Raw genomic sequence first — 16703 nt, forward strand, 5'->3', positions numbered from 1 at the left:
TCCCTGGCCTGGTATTTCAGGACAAGTACTAGCATGGATAGAAGATTGACTCCCTTTATTCTCACTCAGAGTGAGAATAAAGGGAGCCTTTTCTGGTTGGCTGCTGGTGACTAGTTCACAGGTGTCGGTGTTTCTAAACGGAGAAGATTCAAAAATCAGAAGTGCAAAGTGACTTGCAAGTCCTTGAGCAGGATTTCCTAAAGGTTAACCTGCAGGTTGAGTTGTTGGTAGGGAAGGCAAATGCAATGTTAGCATTCATTTCGAGAGGACAAGACCATAGAACAAGAATGTAATGGTGAGACTTTAATAAGGCATTGGTCAGACTGTACTTGGAGTATTGTGGGGCAGTTTTGTGCCCCTTAATCTACAAAAAATGTGTTGGTAATGAAGAGCGTGCAGAGGAGTTTCACAATGATTTCAGAAATGAGAGGGTTAACCTTTGAGCATTTGATGGCTCTAGGCCTGTACTTAATGGAGTTTAGAAGAATGAAGGAGGGGGTGGAAGCTCTTTGAAACCTACTGAATATTGAAAGGCTTAGACAGTGAACATGGGAGTCTAAGACCAGAGGGTACAGAGATGAGGAGAAATTGCTTGAGCCAGGGGGAATGAATCTGTGGATTTCATTGCCGCAGATGGCTGTGGAGGCCAAGTGTATTTAAATTAGAGTTGGTAAGTTCTTGATTAGTCAGGGAGTTAAAGGTTATGAGAAGGCAGGAGAATGGGGTTGAGGGGGATCCTAATTCAATCATGATGGAATGGTGGAACAGGCTTGTTGGGCCAAGAGGCTTAATTCTGCTCCGATGTCTTGTACCCAGATTACAGACATTAACTAATGAAAAACCCAATTAGCAGGATGTCTGATCATTACTACATTGTTGTCTGTGGGAGCTTGCTGTGCATGGATTGCTGTGTCTCCTTGCCTACATCACAGCAGTGATTACACTTCAAAGCATTTCCTTGCCTGCAATGTACTTGAGGGTAATACATTATTATGAAGGACTCTAAGCAATAATCAACTTTTCTTGCCTTTCATTGAGAACGTGCCTTGCCTACCATTGAGAACATCTGCAAAAGGTGCTGCCTCAAGAAGGAAACATCCCTATTTCAGGATCTGCCCTTTTCTTGTTACTGCCATTGGGGAGGAGGTACAGGAGCCTAAAGACCCACAGTCATCATTTCAGAAACAGCTTCACCACCACCATCAGGTTTCTGAATGGTTCATGAGCTGACTGAGCTGCCTGTTACGCCACTTCTGTTTAGGGCAACAATGAAGGTCCTCCATCTCTGGGCTTCCTTCATCATGTCAGTAGCTTCCTCTCGGCTTTCCTGCAAGTCCTGGGTGGAGGCTTGGGAATACCATCACACTCAGATGTACCGCACGCAAAATGCTGGTGGAACGCAGCAGGCCAGGCAGCATATATAGGAAGAAGCACTGTCGACGTTTCGGGCTGAGACCCTTTGTCTGGACTAACTGAAAGAAAAGAAAGTAAGAGGGGGGAAATCTGAAATTATAGGAGAAGACGAGGGGGTGGGGTGAAGCTAAGAGCTGGAAAGGTGATTGGCAAAAGGGATACAGAGCTGGAGAAGGGAAAGAATCATGAGATGGGAGGCCTAGGGAGAAAGAAAGGGGGAGGGGAGCACCAGAGGGAGATGGAGAACCGGCAAAAAGTGATGAGCAGAGAGAGATTAAAAAAAAAAGGAGGGAGGAAATAAATAAATCAGGGATGGGGTAAGAAGGGTAGGAGGGGCATTAACGGAAGTTAGAGAAATCAATGTTCATGCCATCAGGTTGGAGGCTACCCAGACAGAATATAAGGTGCTGTTCCTCCAACCTGAGTGTGGCTTCATCTTGACAGTAGAGGAGGCCATCCACATTCCCCAAAATCTGAGTGAGTACTGTGTAAATGCTGCCCACTTGGCAATTACCTGTCAGCAAGAAATAACAGATCATACACCACATGCAATCATAAAGAAAGTAAATTTACAAATTTCAACTTTGTCGAACAGTTAGTAGGAAAAGAGCTCATCTTGATTGTTGTTAACTCGTGCACTGGACCCTCAGTCTGCATGAAAGCACACATCACCTTCCAAATGTCGCTCAAGATCATTTCATGTAGACGTGCTCAACGGTTGGGAGGGTTTTGGGTCAAGTCCACTTCCTTTTGCAAGATTTTCCATGCCGTAATGCAGCCAATCAGCACACTTTCCACCACATATCTATAAAAATTTGCCAAGGTTTTTTATGACATGCCAAATCTCCACAGACTCCTGAGGAAGTAGAGGCACTGTCGTGCTTTCTTTGCAATGATATGGTGGGTCCAGAACAGGTCCTTTGAGATAATGACACCCAGGAATTTAAAGTTTCTGACCCTCTCTACCTCTGATCCGCTAATGATTACTGGCTCTTGGACCTCTGGTTTCCCTCTCCCGAAAGGTACTATCAGTTCTTTGGTTTTATTGACATTGAGTAAGAGGTTGTTGTTATTATACCACTCTGCCAAATTTTCAATCTTCCTCTTGTATGCTGATTCACTACCACCTTTGATACAGCACACAACAGTGGAGTCATCAGCAAACTTGTATATGGTGTTGGAGCTGTATTTAGCCACAACCATCATCTTATGTATTGACCCCCTCCTTTACCACTTACATATCATGGCTACCACATGTATTGCCCGTAAGATACATGGCTGAAATTTTGCCAGGTGTATTTCAGCATCATTTCCCAAACATCTACCCCCAGCAACTTTGAAGATCAAGAAGATAGGTAACTATGGAAAACACTGTCATCTGCAAGTTTCTCTCCCAGTCGCACACAAAACATTTGAGCACAGGAACAGGCCCCTTGGCCTGCAATGTTGTGCCAATCCAATTAAATTACTAATCAAATGGGCAACCTAAGTAATCCCCATTGCATGTGCAATGATCATATCCTTCCATTTTCCAGACATTCGTGTGCCTATCTAAGTGTTTCTTAAAAGTTATGTGGACGTTGCAGTAAGGCAAGGGTTAAAGACATCCAAGCAAGGATGACTGTGGGGTGTATGTAGGTATGTAATCAAACCCAGACAAGGGAGATCTTTGAAGTAAGACAACTGGAGCCAACCTTGCTTACCGCAGACAGATATGTGAGAATGTTACTGGCAGTGTGTAATTAACCTAGAACAACATAGCTTCCCTTTACACAGTACGGGGTGCCTGCAAGTAAGGAATTCAAACGTCCAACTTACCCAATAATCAGTATCACTAATTGATGAGCCAATTCTATATTAAATTAGCAGTTTTCTGTCCTGGCTTCACAACAGTGTGAGTGATGGACTATGCTGTTCTTGTGCACAACTGAAATAAAAACATGCTTGAATTGTAAGAGTGCGTTTCTTCTGGGCCCAGTTATTTTAGTTATTTTATCAGCAACAACAGTCACACCAGCACAACTTCGTTTAAATCCCAGGAATTTAACCCAACAGCACTGTTGGAGCAAGCACCTTCACTACACATACTGCTGTGTTAATGGTCAAGGTTAATAGTCAAGGTCTTTTACCCAAGGTAGGGAAGTCTTGTACTAGAATATTTAAGTTTGTGAGAGGGGAAAGATTTAAATAGGATGTGAGGGCAACCTTTTTCCTAGTCCTGACAAAGGGTCTTGGCCCGAAACGTCAACAGTGCTTCTCCTTATAGATGCTGCCTGGCCTGCTGTGTTCTACCAGCATTTTGTGTGTGTTGTTTAAATTTCCAGCATCTGCAGATTTCCTCGTGTTTACACACTGCTGTGGTCCAGACTAAAATGAAGCAGGGTTAAATTATAGTCCCTTGAGCCTGCTCTGGCATTCTGATTTTGGGTTTAAAGTTACTTTACTATGGATCTCAAAAATCCTAATCTACTTTATGTTGAAAATATTAAATGGTTCAGCCTCCACAACTTTTGAAAGTGTGTAACAAAGATTTGCAACCCTTTGAGAGAACTCATTTCTTGTCATTATCTTGTTTGCGCAACCATTCTTCATTCTGAAACTAAACTCCTGAATATTGATTCTCCCACAGGAAGTAACATCCCCTCACCATTTCCCCTGTCAACACCCCTTAGATTACATGAGGTCCAGGGTGAGTTAGACCATTGGATACAAAATTGGCTTGGTGGAAGGAGTCAGACAATGACGTTGAAGGATTATTCTTCAGTCTTACGCAGAGAGGTTAGAGAGACTGGGCTTATACACGCTGGAATTAAGGAGATTGAGAGGGGATCTGATTGAAACATATAAGATTATTAAGGGATTGGACAAGATAGAGGCAGGAAATATGTTCCAGATGCTGGGAGAGTCCAGTACCAGAGGGCATGGTTTGAGAATAAGGGGTAGGTCATTTAGGACAGAGTTAAGGAAAAACTTCTTCTCCCAGAGAGTTGTGGGGGTCTGGAATGCACTGCCTCGGAAGGCAGTGGAGGCCAATTCTCTGGATACTTTCAAGAAGGAGCTAGATAGGTATCTTATGGATAGGGGAATCAAGGGATATGGGGACAAGGCAGGAACCGGGTATTGATAGTAGATGATCAGCCATGATCTCAAAATGGTGGTGCAGGCTCGAAGGGCCAAATGGTCTACTTCTGCACCTATTGTCTATTGACTGGAGGCCTGTTACCAGTGCTGTGCCGCAGGAATCCATGCAGAGTCTCCTGTTGTTTATCATGTGCATTAACAATTTGGATGAGAATGTAGGTGGCATGATTAGTAAGTTTGCGGGTGACACTAAAATTGTTGGTGTAGCAGATGGTGAGGAAGGTTGTCTAAGCTGATCAGTTGAGAAAGTGGGCAATGGAGTGGCATACAAAACTGAACTCACACATTGCAAAGAGATTCATTTTAGGAAGTTAAACCAGGTAGGGCATGCACAGCAAATGGTGGGACCCTGAAGAGTGTTGTAGAACAGAGGGACCTAGGGTACTAGTTAGATAGTTCTCTGAAAGTCAACATAGATAGACAAAAGGGCATATAACATGCTTATCTTCATTGAACAGCATTGAGTACAAGAGTTGGAATGTCATGTTGCAGCTATGCAAGACATTGGTGAGACTGCATCTGGACTATTGTATAGTTTCCTGGTCACCATGGTAGAATGTAGTTAAACTAGGGAGTGTGCAGAAAAGGTTCTTGAGGATCTTCCCTGCTCTGGAAGGTTTGAATTACAAGGAGAGACAGTTAAGCTGTGACTGTTTTTCCTGGAATGAAGGTGACTAATGTGTAGCCTTTTTAGAGCTTAATGAGTCATAAGGAACATAAATAGTGGTGAATGGTCAAGGTCTTTTACCCAAGGTAGGGAAGTCTTGTACTAGAATATATAAGTTTGTGAGAGGAGAAAGATTTAAATAGGATGTGAGGGCAACCACCTTTTTCCCCAACGAGGCTGGAGGAAGCTGCCAGAAGAAGTTTTAATGTTCAAAAGACCATTAGGACAGATACATGAATAGGAAAGGTTTAGAGCAGGGGTTTCCAGCCGCTTTTTATGCCATGGACCCCTATCATTAACCAAGGGGTCTGTTGACCCCAGGTTGGGAACCCCTGGTTTACAGGGGTACGAGACAAATGCAAGAAAATGAGACTAGGTGAGGAAGACACCTTGATTAGCATGGATATTGGGCCAAAAGGCCTGTTGGCTTGCTGTTTTATTCATGAAATCAATAAAAATGCATTATATCAGGCAATGTGAGTACAGCTATTTTGACTTATTCCTGTATTCTGCTGCCCTACCTCCAAACAGAATAATTCTTGCTCGCGTAGCTATGGGTGGATGGGAGATTCCTGCATTTTTAAAAACCTTTGCGAAGATGAGTGGGTAGTGGGGGTGGCAGAGATCATGCCAACACCCTACCACCCACTAGACAGGCAAGTTGGCCTGCATATTGCACCAGTTTTGTGTCTCTTGATGACCATGCTCAAGGGTGAGTCCTGCAGGTAACTTGTTTTCAACTCTGTTTCTCTCCCTTTGCTTTCAGGATAAAGTCAAGCGCCTGGAGCTGGAACTGGAAGAAGAGAAGAGCAGTGTTGACCTTTCAGCTGAGAGAATCAACAGGAGTAGAGAGCAGGTAGAGGAGGAGATTTCAAATGTCTCTGACAGCCTTGTTGCACTGCACGAACAATAAAACACTTACTTGATTGCACTTTGACCAGATCTAATCAGAAATTCATATCACACTTGGACGCTATAAAGAAGTTCTTAGAAAAATTTCTTTATCTCATCTTGGAACTCTTTCCACTTAACCGAGGTTGATGTCATAATTTACTCTGAATGGTTTTGCTTCTGGATTCTTCCATCTCTTCACCTTCGCTCTTGGCTCTTTTCAGAAGCATAATATCTTGTGCTTCAAATTAATTGAAATTCAAAACAAATCAAATGTTGGAAATCCTGAAAAGAGAATGCAGTTGAGATCACAGGCAGCATCTGTGGTTCATGCTTAAGGTCAAAAACACTTCACTGGGCTCCCTAAAATTACCTAATGACGTCCTCAACGTGAAATGATTGTACCTTTTCTTTGTTCACTGATGACCTGCTTTTGTTGCACTTTTTGTGTACCTCCTTACAGCTTTACTAATCAGGTACGGCTTTAATTCGAATTCTCATCCTGCCCAACTCATTCCAGGATGCTGAGTCTATTTGCTTCAGACCCAGCCAAGTTCATTGATTCCGTAATCACACCTGGGACCTCCCCTGTCATTAGTTTTCAATTGTTTGAAGAAAAATTGAACTTTGTACTGTGGTTTACAGGTTATTATTTCCTATGCTTGTAATTTTGCACTGGATTTGCCTCCCTCTAAATGTCTCGCAAGATGTTCCCAATGTAATTTGCACTCAAGTTTAAAAGCAAAGTGGCATTCACTTATTAATCTTTGAAAGGTTTGGACGAACTGTCAAAATTCTTCTAGTGCTCGATAGTGTGGCCAACACCAGCTGACATCCTGTGACATCACAGGTATGTTGAATCCTAATCAAATCCCAGGGCTATAGCAGGTCATAGATCCAGTCAGCACCAGAACAGGCCCTATGGCACACTAAGTGTGTTGTCAGCCCTCAGCACCAGAACAGGTCCTTTGGCACACCAAATCTGTGTCAGCTATCATACCAAAATAGGCTCTTGAGCAGATCAGCCGAACTTGGAAGTTGCTTTAGCTGCGAGGAAGTAGACGTGCCTCCGTGTCAGAGGAAAGAGTACATCGTAAACCGATGATAATGCTTGTTGGAATTCTACAAGAGGTATCAGTTTAGTGAAGATGACCTTCCGCCTGCACTGTGCTGAAGAATCTGTTTTGTTTGTAGAGTGATACATCACCAAAATGGGTCCTTCAGCCCATCAATCCATGCTGTCCTGAACATTATCGTACCGTACACCATTTTATCTCTTCTACACATACTCTCACATTCACTCTCTCACTCTGTCACCCTAAAACTGCTCTCAAGGGTGAAGGAAATTCAGCATGTCTCTCATGACTCGCCAGTTCTTTTTTAAAAGATGCACCATAGAGTGCATCCTATCTGGACGCATCACAGCTTGGTATCACTGCTATACTCAAGACTGCAAGGAACAGCCCAGCCCATCATACAAATCAGTCTTCCCTCTATCGCTTCTGACTATACTTCCCACCGCCTCAGGAAAGCAGCATGGACCTATCGTACGTTAAAAGAGGAACTCTTCATCTCCCAATCTATCTCATCGAGTCCCTTGCACCTTATTGTCTAACTGCACTGTACTTTCTCTGTAACTGTAATGCTGTATTCTGCAGTCTGTTTTCTTTGTATTACCTCAGAGTGATTATGTATGTCATGATCTGTTTGGATGGCACTTTACAAAAAAAAAGCTTTTCACTGTGTCTTGGTACTTGTGAATGATAATAAATCAATTATACACTTTAACATTATATATTCTACTACTCACCTACACACATTAAGGTCAATTTACAGTGGTCAGTTAACCTCAGTGTCCAGCCGATCCACTCATCCTAGAGGAAACATCTGAAGGAAGCATACATGTGCAAACTCCACACACAGTTCCCAAAATCATGATTGAACTTCAGCTGTGAGGGGTCATTGTGTTGTCCATTTCTTAACTGTTTGTATACTCAGAAGCCACTTTATTAGGTACAGGAGTACCTAATAATGTAACCATTCACTTCAAGAGCATTCAGAGATGCTCTTATATACACCATGGTTTTAACACGTGGTTATTTGAGTTACTGTGTATGTTTGTATATATATATATATGTGTGTGTGTGTGTGTGTGTGTGTGTGTGTGTATATCTATGCATTGAGATTCATCCATATAAACAGTGAAATAAGCCTGCAATAACTGTGGGTCTCAAGTTGAAAATGCTTTTTTCCCCCTAGCATGTTAACCTCCACCTGTAGTCACAATGAAACCAATGAAAATTTATTATGCATACTGAACAAGCAATGGCGAACCTGAGTTCATTATGCATACTTGTGTGCTGTTACCTGGAATGGGAATGTTGGCTTCTGAGGAAAAGCTAGTCAGGCTAGTACAGAGTTCCCCAATTAGTTTTCCACAAGGGCCAAATTATGTCAAGCATGCCAAACCAAGGGCCAAAACGTCCAGGGTTTATTTTCATTGTGCCAGTAAGTTGTTTTATGGGCAGATGTTGTTGCTGCTATTACATTATTAATAGTAGTATTAATAATAATAATTTAGGCCTGGGATTCTCAAAGCCTGTGTTGTTGGTCACACAAGAAAAAAATGCACACTTGAAGCAAAATAAGTCCAAAACCAACCATTTAATTATGACTCTAGCTATCACAACTGTCAGCTGTCACATTGGGAACTCATATGGGACTTAAAATACATGTGCATGTACACACACGCACAGTAGTCTTCACCACTTCTCTTCCACACAAAGGGTTTTAGTAGTGCTGCCTTTTCCACTGTTTCTGTTCTCTCATTTAATCTATTTGTTCTTTTTAATTAAGCTATGTAGTATTTGAAGTATGAAGTAACTATAAATGAAATTATCAGTACTATTGTAATATTATTATACCACAAAAAGATTGACAAATGGACAAAAATAAATTGATTTACTCACAAATCAGTGAGAGAAGTGTCAGCGACGGGATGAGGCAACCCTTCTGATGTCGGGCCTGTATGCTGTTGTGGCAATCCTGAGGCACTGGCCAAGATGTGCATTGGAGAGTCTGTTTCTGTCCTGGTTCTTGATAGAGTTCATTGAAGAAAATGATGACTCACATATGTACATGGAGGGGAAGCATTGCAATAGCTGTCGTGTTTTTGAATTGAGCTTGAGGAACCATGTTGATCCAAAAGACACTCACCCCAACATCCTTGTGTTGTGCTTTGAACAAATCAGATGTTCCCATTTCCAAGACCTCCATCTGAAGAGTTGCCTCATCTATAGAAGGCACCAGCCCTTTGGCCTCTGTAGTCCACTGGCCGTCAGCAGAAACGGAGAACAGCTGTCTCAGGAAGAGGAGGATGTCACCTGAGAGTTTAGGGGAGCTTTCAAATCGTTCCCTGAAGTTTTCTGCCAGGCTCATCATGAAATCCTTCATCACTGGATCCTCCTGCATTTCGTTCTTCTCGCAATGCTCCCGCAGATGTGGAAAGTGCAGCTTTCTCCCGTCAATGTCTCTCTCCAAAAGGTTCAGCTTTGACGGGAAAAGCTTCAATCGCCTCGTGCATGTCCACAATAGTGTGGTTGTTGCCTTGTAATTGCAGATTAAGTTGATTAAATGAGACATGATGTCACACAGAAAAAGAACATGTGCCATCACCTTGATCAGTCCAGTCAGATTTGAACTGACGGTTTTCCTGGTCGACTTGGCACTTCTTCGCGCAGGTCATGTTGTTCTTTGTTCCGGGTCTGTGACTTACTGCTGGTAACAATTCGCTTCTTAGATGACAGGCGGGTAGCTGGTGCATGCTGCTGACTAGTTGAGGACCGTAAAGAGTGCGCAGTAGGTGGTGCGCTCTACGGGGGTGTAGGTCAAGTGTACGGTGTGGGATGAGGTTAAAATAAATCAGAGCAGGGCACGCTTTATTATGACAGGTGTGTTCACATAAGTGCCGAAGGGTTGGTGCGGTCCAGACGTTTAGTTCTCGCGGTCCGCCTATTGGGGTTGTCTGGGCTAGTATCTGCTACAGTTACAATGGGGGGAGGGAGCGGAATTTATTGAAGTGTCAAAGATTTTGCAGAGTATTGGTAGGGTGGATATGGTGACTATTTCCTATTGTGGGAAAATCTGGAACAAGGGTATTACCCACTTAAGACCAAGGTGAGTCAATTTTCATGTTCTGAAGCCCATCAACCTTCAAAGCTCTCTTCCAATAGGGTGGTGGAAGCTGTCTTTGAGGCAGGAGGAGATAAGTTCTTAATAAGCAATAGGATGAAAGATTGCCTGGGCAAGACAGGCGTGTAGAGTTAAAAGTGCAATTGGATCAGTTGTGATTTTATTGAATTTCAGCACAAATTAGAGAGACCCAGTGATCTGCTCCTAATTTGCAAACTTGTATGTTTACATAGGAACATGAAGTACTGAGTCATAGAGAACTACAGCACCGCAACAGATCCTTCAGCCCATCCTGTTATTCTGTCCAGTTGCATCTACCTGCACCTAGGCCATAGCCCTCCTTTTCCCCCCTCATCCATGTACCTATCCAAACTTCTCTTAAATGTTATAATTGAACCCATGTATGTCTTCAACCCTCATACCTCCCCCTTAAACATTTCACTTTGAAGTTTTTTTTAAACAAAGAGAGTGGTGAGTATGTGGAACACCCTGCCCATGGGTGCTAGTGGAGACAGATACATTAGGAGCATTTAAGAAACTCTTAGATGGATGATCAAAAATTGAGGGCTGTGCAGGAGGGAAAGGTTAGATTTATTTAGAGAGTAGGTTAAAAGATTGGCACAACATTGTAGGCCAAATTGCCTGAACTGTATTGTTATGTTTTATGACATTTAGTCTCACCTATGCTGAGAGGAGGAAAGCCTGTATGCATTCACCCTATCTATACCCCTCATAGTTTTGTATACCTCTACAAGATCTCCTCTCATTCTCCTACACTCCAGGGAATTAAGTCCTAACCAATTCAACCTTTCTCTTTCACTCGAGTCCTCAAGTCCTGGCAACATTCTTGTGAATATTAAAGCATCAAGACCCCCATGTGGCTAATCCACTATTTAATAGGTGACAACACCTCTGCCACAATTATTCTCAACACTGGTGCCCCACAAGGTTGTGTCCTTGGGGCCCATCACTGTGTGGCCAGTTTCTGTTCTAACTCTATCTACAGGTTTTCAGATTCCACTTTAGTGGGCTGTATCTCAAATAATAATGAGTCGGAGTACAGGAAAGAGATGGAGAACCTGGTGACATGGTGTCATGACAACAATCCTTGAAGTTGCTGGTCATTGACTTCAGGAAGGGGGCAAAGCACATGCTTCTGTTTACAACAATGCTGAACTTGAGAGCTTCAAGCTCCTAGGAATAAGGCTCACCAACAGGTCTACCAACCACCTAGACACCATGGCCAAGGGAGCTTACCAGCACCTCTGCTTCCTCAGGAAGATAAAGAAAGTTAACATATCTCTTTTGACCCTCACAAAGTTTATTGATGCACCACATCCAGATTCATCATAGAGTGGTATGGTAACTGCTGCACCTAAGACAGCAAGAAATTAGAGTTGTGGACACAGCTCAGCACATCATAGAAGTCAACCTCGCCTCCATGGACTCCATCTACACTCCTCACTGTCTCAGTCAAGCAGCCAGCTTAATCAAAGACCCCTTGCAATCTGGGCATTCTCTCTTCCCTCGCATCCCCAACCCCTTCCATTTGGGCAGAAGATACAAGAGCCTGAAAGCATATGCCACCAAGCATAAGGACAGCTTCCAGCTCACTCTTATAAGACTATAAAAGTCTTATAGTCTCTTAGTAAAATAAGGTGGATTCTTGACCTCACAATCTACCTTGTTATAGCCATCCTTGTTATTATCTACCTGCACTGCATTATCTCTGGAACTGGGACACTTCATTCAGCATTTTAGTATTGTTTTTGCCTTGTACTGCCTCAATGACCATAAGACATGGGAGTCTGCTCCACCATTCCATCATGGCTGATTTATTCTTCCCTCTCAGCCTCATTCTCCCTATGACCTAATCAAGAACCTATCAAACTCCTCTTTAAATATACCCAATAAACAAAGCCATCTGTGGCAATGAATTCAACAGCGTCACCACCCTTTGGCTAAAGAAATTCCTCCATCTTTTTTCTAAAGGGACATCTGAGGCTGTATCGTCTGGTCCTAGACTCTCATACGACTGGAACCATCCTCTCTACATCCACTCTATCTTGGCCTTTCAATACTCAATAGGTTTCAGTGGGATTTCTCCCACCCCACCCTCATCCCTGTTCCTTTAAACTCCAGGAAATACGGGCCCAGAGCCATTGAACACTCCTCGTGCTTTCATAAATGCCTCTCATAAACCTCCTCTGGACTCTCTCTCCAAAGCTGACACATCTATCCTTAAATAACTACTTACAATGCTCTAAATGTGGCCTTATAAAGCCTCAGCATTGTACCTTTGCTTTTATATTCTCACAATGAATGCTGACATTGCAGTTGCTTTCCTTACTACTGACACAACCTATAAATTAACCTTTAGGGAATCCTGCACAAGGAATCCCAAGTCCCTTTGCACCTTTGATTTCTTTCCACATTTAGAATGTAGTCTGCATTTTTATTCCTCCTCATAAAGTGCATGAGCGTACATTATAGTAATGAATAGATCTGTATGAACAATATGAAAGACATGTTTTTCACTATGCTGATGCAAGTAAAAATGATAAACCAATTTAGCAATTTACCAATAAGATCATGGCTGATAGTTTCCAAGGCTGAGGTCACTAGTAGATGACCCTGCGTTGAGCTAGAGGAAATGTCTAGCTGTGGGGGATAAACCCTCCTACTTGTGAGTTGAGGGCCCCCAATGCAGTATTCATAAAAGTCAGTGAACAAATCCATTACACAGAAAAGATTTCCCTGTGTACTCCTATACACACATACATACATATACACACACACATACACACATACATACATACATACATACACATATATTCTCATTTTGGTGGGGGAAAAGGAGTAAGTTAGAGAATAAAGAATAACAACTAGGTAATATAAAATCCACATTATAATAAGTATTTCTCGAGATAGGTATATCACCATGTACTTTTGCTTCCATTTAGCTTCTCAACATTTTTAAAGTTAGCCAAACCTTATGGCTGTTCTGAAGGGGGTGAGGACTGTCTTTGGGAAACTCCCGGTCTCTTCCTGATATATTTCTCTCAGCCTTCTCCAGTCTCCTGCCTTCTCAATTCTCGCACTATTTCCCAAGCGGAGCGGGATAATTCCTCAGTCAGGCTTTCCCTCGTTTTGGTGACACTAATGGGCAACCCTCTGGTACAACCACGTCCCATTGTCATAAAACACTCAAAGTTTAGCAGGGTACGGAGTTTGAAATCTAATCTTGTTTTGCTTTAGTACTCGCTTTACTTCAGAGTATTCTTTGCGTTTCTGCAGGACCGCGGGGGGGGGGGGTAATCTTGGTCGAAATATATTAATTTATCATCGTAAAACACTCTCTTCTTACCCCAGGCCCTTTGTAGAATCTGCGCCTTGGTGCTGTACCGCAGGAATTTAATTATTATTGAGCGTGGCTTTCTATCCTGGGTAGGTTTCGGAACGGTGGGCTCTCTCGATTTCCAACTCCATAACCGAGGGAAGATCCAGCACATCCCACAGTAACTTTTCAACAAACTCCCGTCATAGACGAGCCCTCCGCTCCTTCGGGAACGTTGTAGATTCTGATATTTTTCCGCCGTGATCTTCCCTCCAGGTCAAGCAGTTTACCTTCTTGGTGATGTATTATTTTTATTGTCTTGCTCAGTATCCGTTCCACATTTTGAATGCGATCTTCCATCTTCTCAATGCGAGTCTCTGCCACCGCTATTTTTTGATTAACGCTGGCGAGCTCTGCCTTAATATCACGGAGCTGCTGCTTCATATCTTTCTGGACCTCCATTATTTCTTTCAGGATTTCGAAGATATTCGCCACTTTGCCTGAACGAGGCCCAGCAGCCACCTCGCTGGCACGCGGTTAGGTCGGAGAGCCGCTCTCTGCACTCCTCTCAGATGCAGGCTCCACAGTGTCGCTTTTTTTAATTTCCATTTCTTCTCCCCATTCTTGCCCCTCTTTTCAGTTCAAATATTTTTCAAAAAATATTATATTTGATGGGATAACGGGGCTTAATACGCGTTTTTCCGGAGGAGCTAGTGACTTAAGCTGCCATTCTCGACGATGACGTCACCAGAACTGCCACGTTCATCTTTTCTTAAAGAAAACGGTTTCCATTGGCAGAGGGCCATGGATTTAGAATCTGAATCTGGTTTAATATCACCGGTATATATCATGTAATTTGTTGTTTTGCAGCAACAGTACAGTGTAATACATAATTTTAAAACTATAAATTACAATACACACAGACACACACACACACAACCCTCCATTGATCAGGGCTGTTGCATCCAAGCTGTCTATGTAAGCCAGGGCGGTATGATTATAGGGAACAAGCTGTTGCCCATGCAGCATGTTTTCCCTGTCCACACAGCTGATGAATCCAAAGGATCAGCAGAGAGCGAAATATTCTGGCATTAGTGGCATCGCAGGAGTTGCTAGTCATCATTGAACTCAACGTAGGGACTCCAGCTCTGGATTTTTCCCTCAGCGTTTGCCGCGAAGACTTCCCCATGAGAGGGTACAGCTGCAAGGCAGCGGATGTGTGAGATCAGAGTTTTCCTTCTCCTTGATAAGCTGCCAACCACAGGTGATGAGCCCCATCTGCCTGAAGCAACTGGTTTTATGGTGCCAGTGACCTGCTTCTGCCCCTTCTCCTATCAATAGAAACAGTTCAGCTGGGCTTCATAGCTAAGCCACACGTGAAGGCCAGGAGCTGGACAGGTCGTTTGAGAAGAACCTTGATAAGTACTTTAAAAATATTATGTGGAAGAACCTGGAGAATTTCTCTAATTGCATCGTTCTGTGAGAGTTGTACCGATGTCACAGGCCAGTTGGGCTTCTTAAACTGCAGTACTCAATGGTTCTGAGCTTAAGGTTCCTTAAGTTTGTTATAGCCAGGGGTGATAATGGGGACACGCTCCCACTACCTATTAAATGTTCCAAATGGCATACAACTCAACTAGCCTCTAACAACCAAGTCCAGCTCCTGGCCTTCATGTGTGGCTTAGCTACCAAGTCTAGCAGAACCGTTTCTGCTGATGGGAGAAGATATAAAGGCATATTCCTGGCGGCTTAAAACCAGTCACTTCAGCCGTGGGGCTCATTAGCCGTGGTTGGCTGCTCATGTAGGAGAAGGAAAGCTCTGATCTCAAACCTCTGCTGCCTTGTGGCTCCACCCACTCTGGGGAAGGCTTCCGGAGTAAACCCAAGGGAAAAATTCAGAGCTGGAGTCCCTAAGGCAGCCTATATTGCGTTCAATGCTGACTGGCAACTCCTGTGGCTCTGCTGGTACCAAACTGTTATCAGTTTCTGCCATTTCTTTGCATTCATCAGTTGCATGGGGAGCAGGAGCTTGCTACAGGCAACAGCTTGCTCTCCATATCATACTGCCCAGGCCTACATATCTAGACAGCTAGGACGCAATATCCATGGTCAACTCTGACCAATGGAGGCCTCAGAATCAGAATCCTGTGCTTGGTAAGACTCTCTTCAGCATTAAAATGGACTCCGTGTACTGACCCTTAAAATGAGGGCAGCTCAGTTTGTCTACAGATGTATAGTGATTGTGTCATGGTAATTTGATGTCCGAATGGAAATATTTGCCGAATGTGTGTGTGTATAACTTCAAGTCTGATGAATAATATAGTGCTTTTTGAAAAGACCTCGATTGAGTGTTATCGTCATTGGGCCTTTTGTACATCATGTTGACTCAGCGTATAAGCAAGTAAAGACTTGATGCGTGTCAGATGGATTTGTTTGCAGTTCATAGTGGCCTACGTTATTATGCCATGTGTTTTCATCATCATGCGAGGGAGGGGCTCATCTCACCTGCTTCTCTCAGCTTGAGTATCACATACCAATTACTGCAGTAATTTAGAGAAATTTAACAGACAGACTAATAGGCAATGAGATCATACCTGATGTCATCCTTGTCAAATGCCTCGTAGCTATGCACTCTATGGCAGGGAATTAATGGTTAATCCCTTCCTGTCACTCTCTCCTTTGCACACCAATACCGAAGTAGGAAGATCTACGGCTATGTTTATTTCATTTAGAGAGACTCCCAATGAGCCCGCGCTGCTCAGTTACACCCATGTGACCAATTAACCTGCTAACCCGTTTGTATTTGGAATGTAAGAGAAAACAAGAGCACCCGGAGGAAACCCACAGGAAGAACGTGCAAACTCCTTGCAGACAACAGTGGAATTGAACTCTGGTCACTGGCACTTTAATAGCATTATGCTAATGCTATGCTACTGTGCTGCCTTCTTCAAGGAAACTTTGAGTTTGTCCTTGAATCATTTTCTCTGTCCCTGGTACTCCTTTCTTATGATGGAACTTATAGAACAAAGTGTCTCAGAACAGGGATCTAGTTATGGAGGTGTG

At 43.1% G+C, this 16703-nt stretch overlaps 1 protein-coding gene across 3 annotated transcripts in view; it reads left to right on the forward strand.

Moving 5' to 3' along the window:
- cgnb (cingulin b) overlaps positions 1-16703 on the forward strand; it is a 153642-nt gene that overhangs the window by 113594 nt on the left and 23345 nt on the right. For all 3 annotated transcript variants that reach the window (XM_073061089.1, XM_073061091.1, XM_073061090.1), the window contains exon 17: positions 5988-6077. In XM_073061089.1, coding sequence (XP_072917190.1) covers positions 5988-6077 — 90 coding nt within the window. The remainder of the gene's footprint in view (positions 1-5987; positions 6078-16703) is intronic.

The sequence above is a fragment of the Hemitrygon akajei genome, chromosome 11, assembly GCF_048418815.1.
Source record: "Hemitrygon akajei chromosome 11, sHemAka1.3, whole genome shotgun sequence".
NCBI lineage: Eukaryota > Metazoa > Chordata > Chondrichthyes > Myliobatiformes > Dasyatidae > Hemitrygon > Hemitrygon akajei.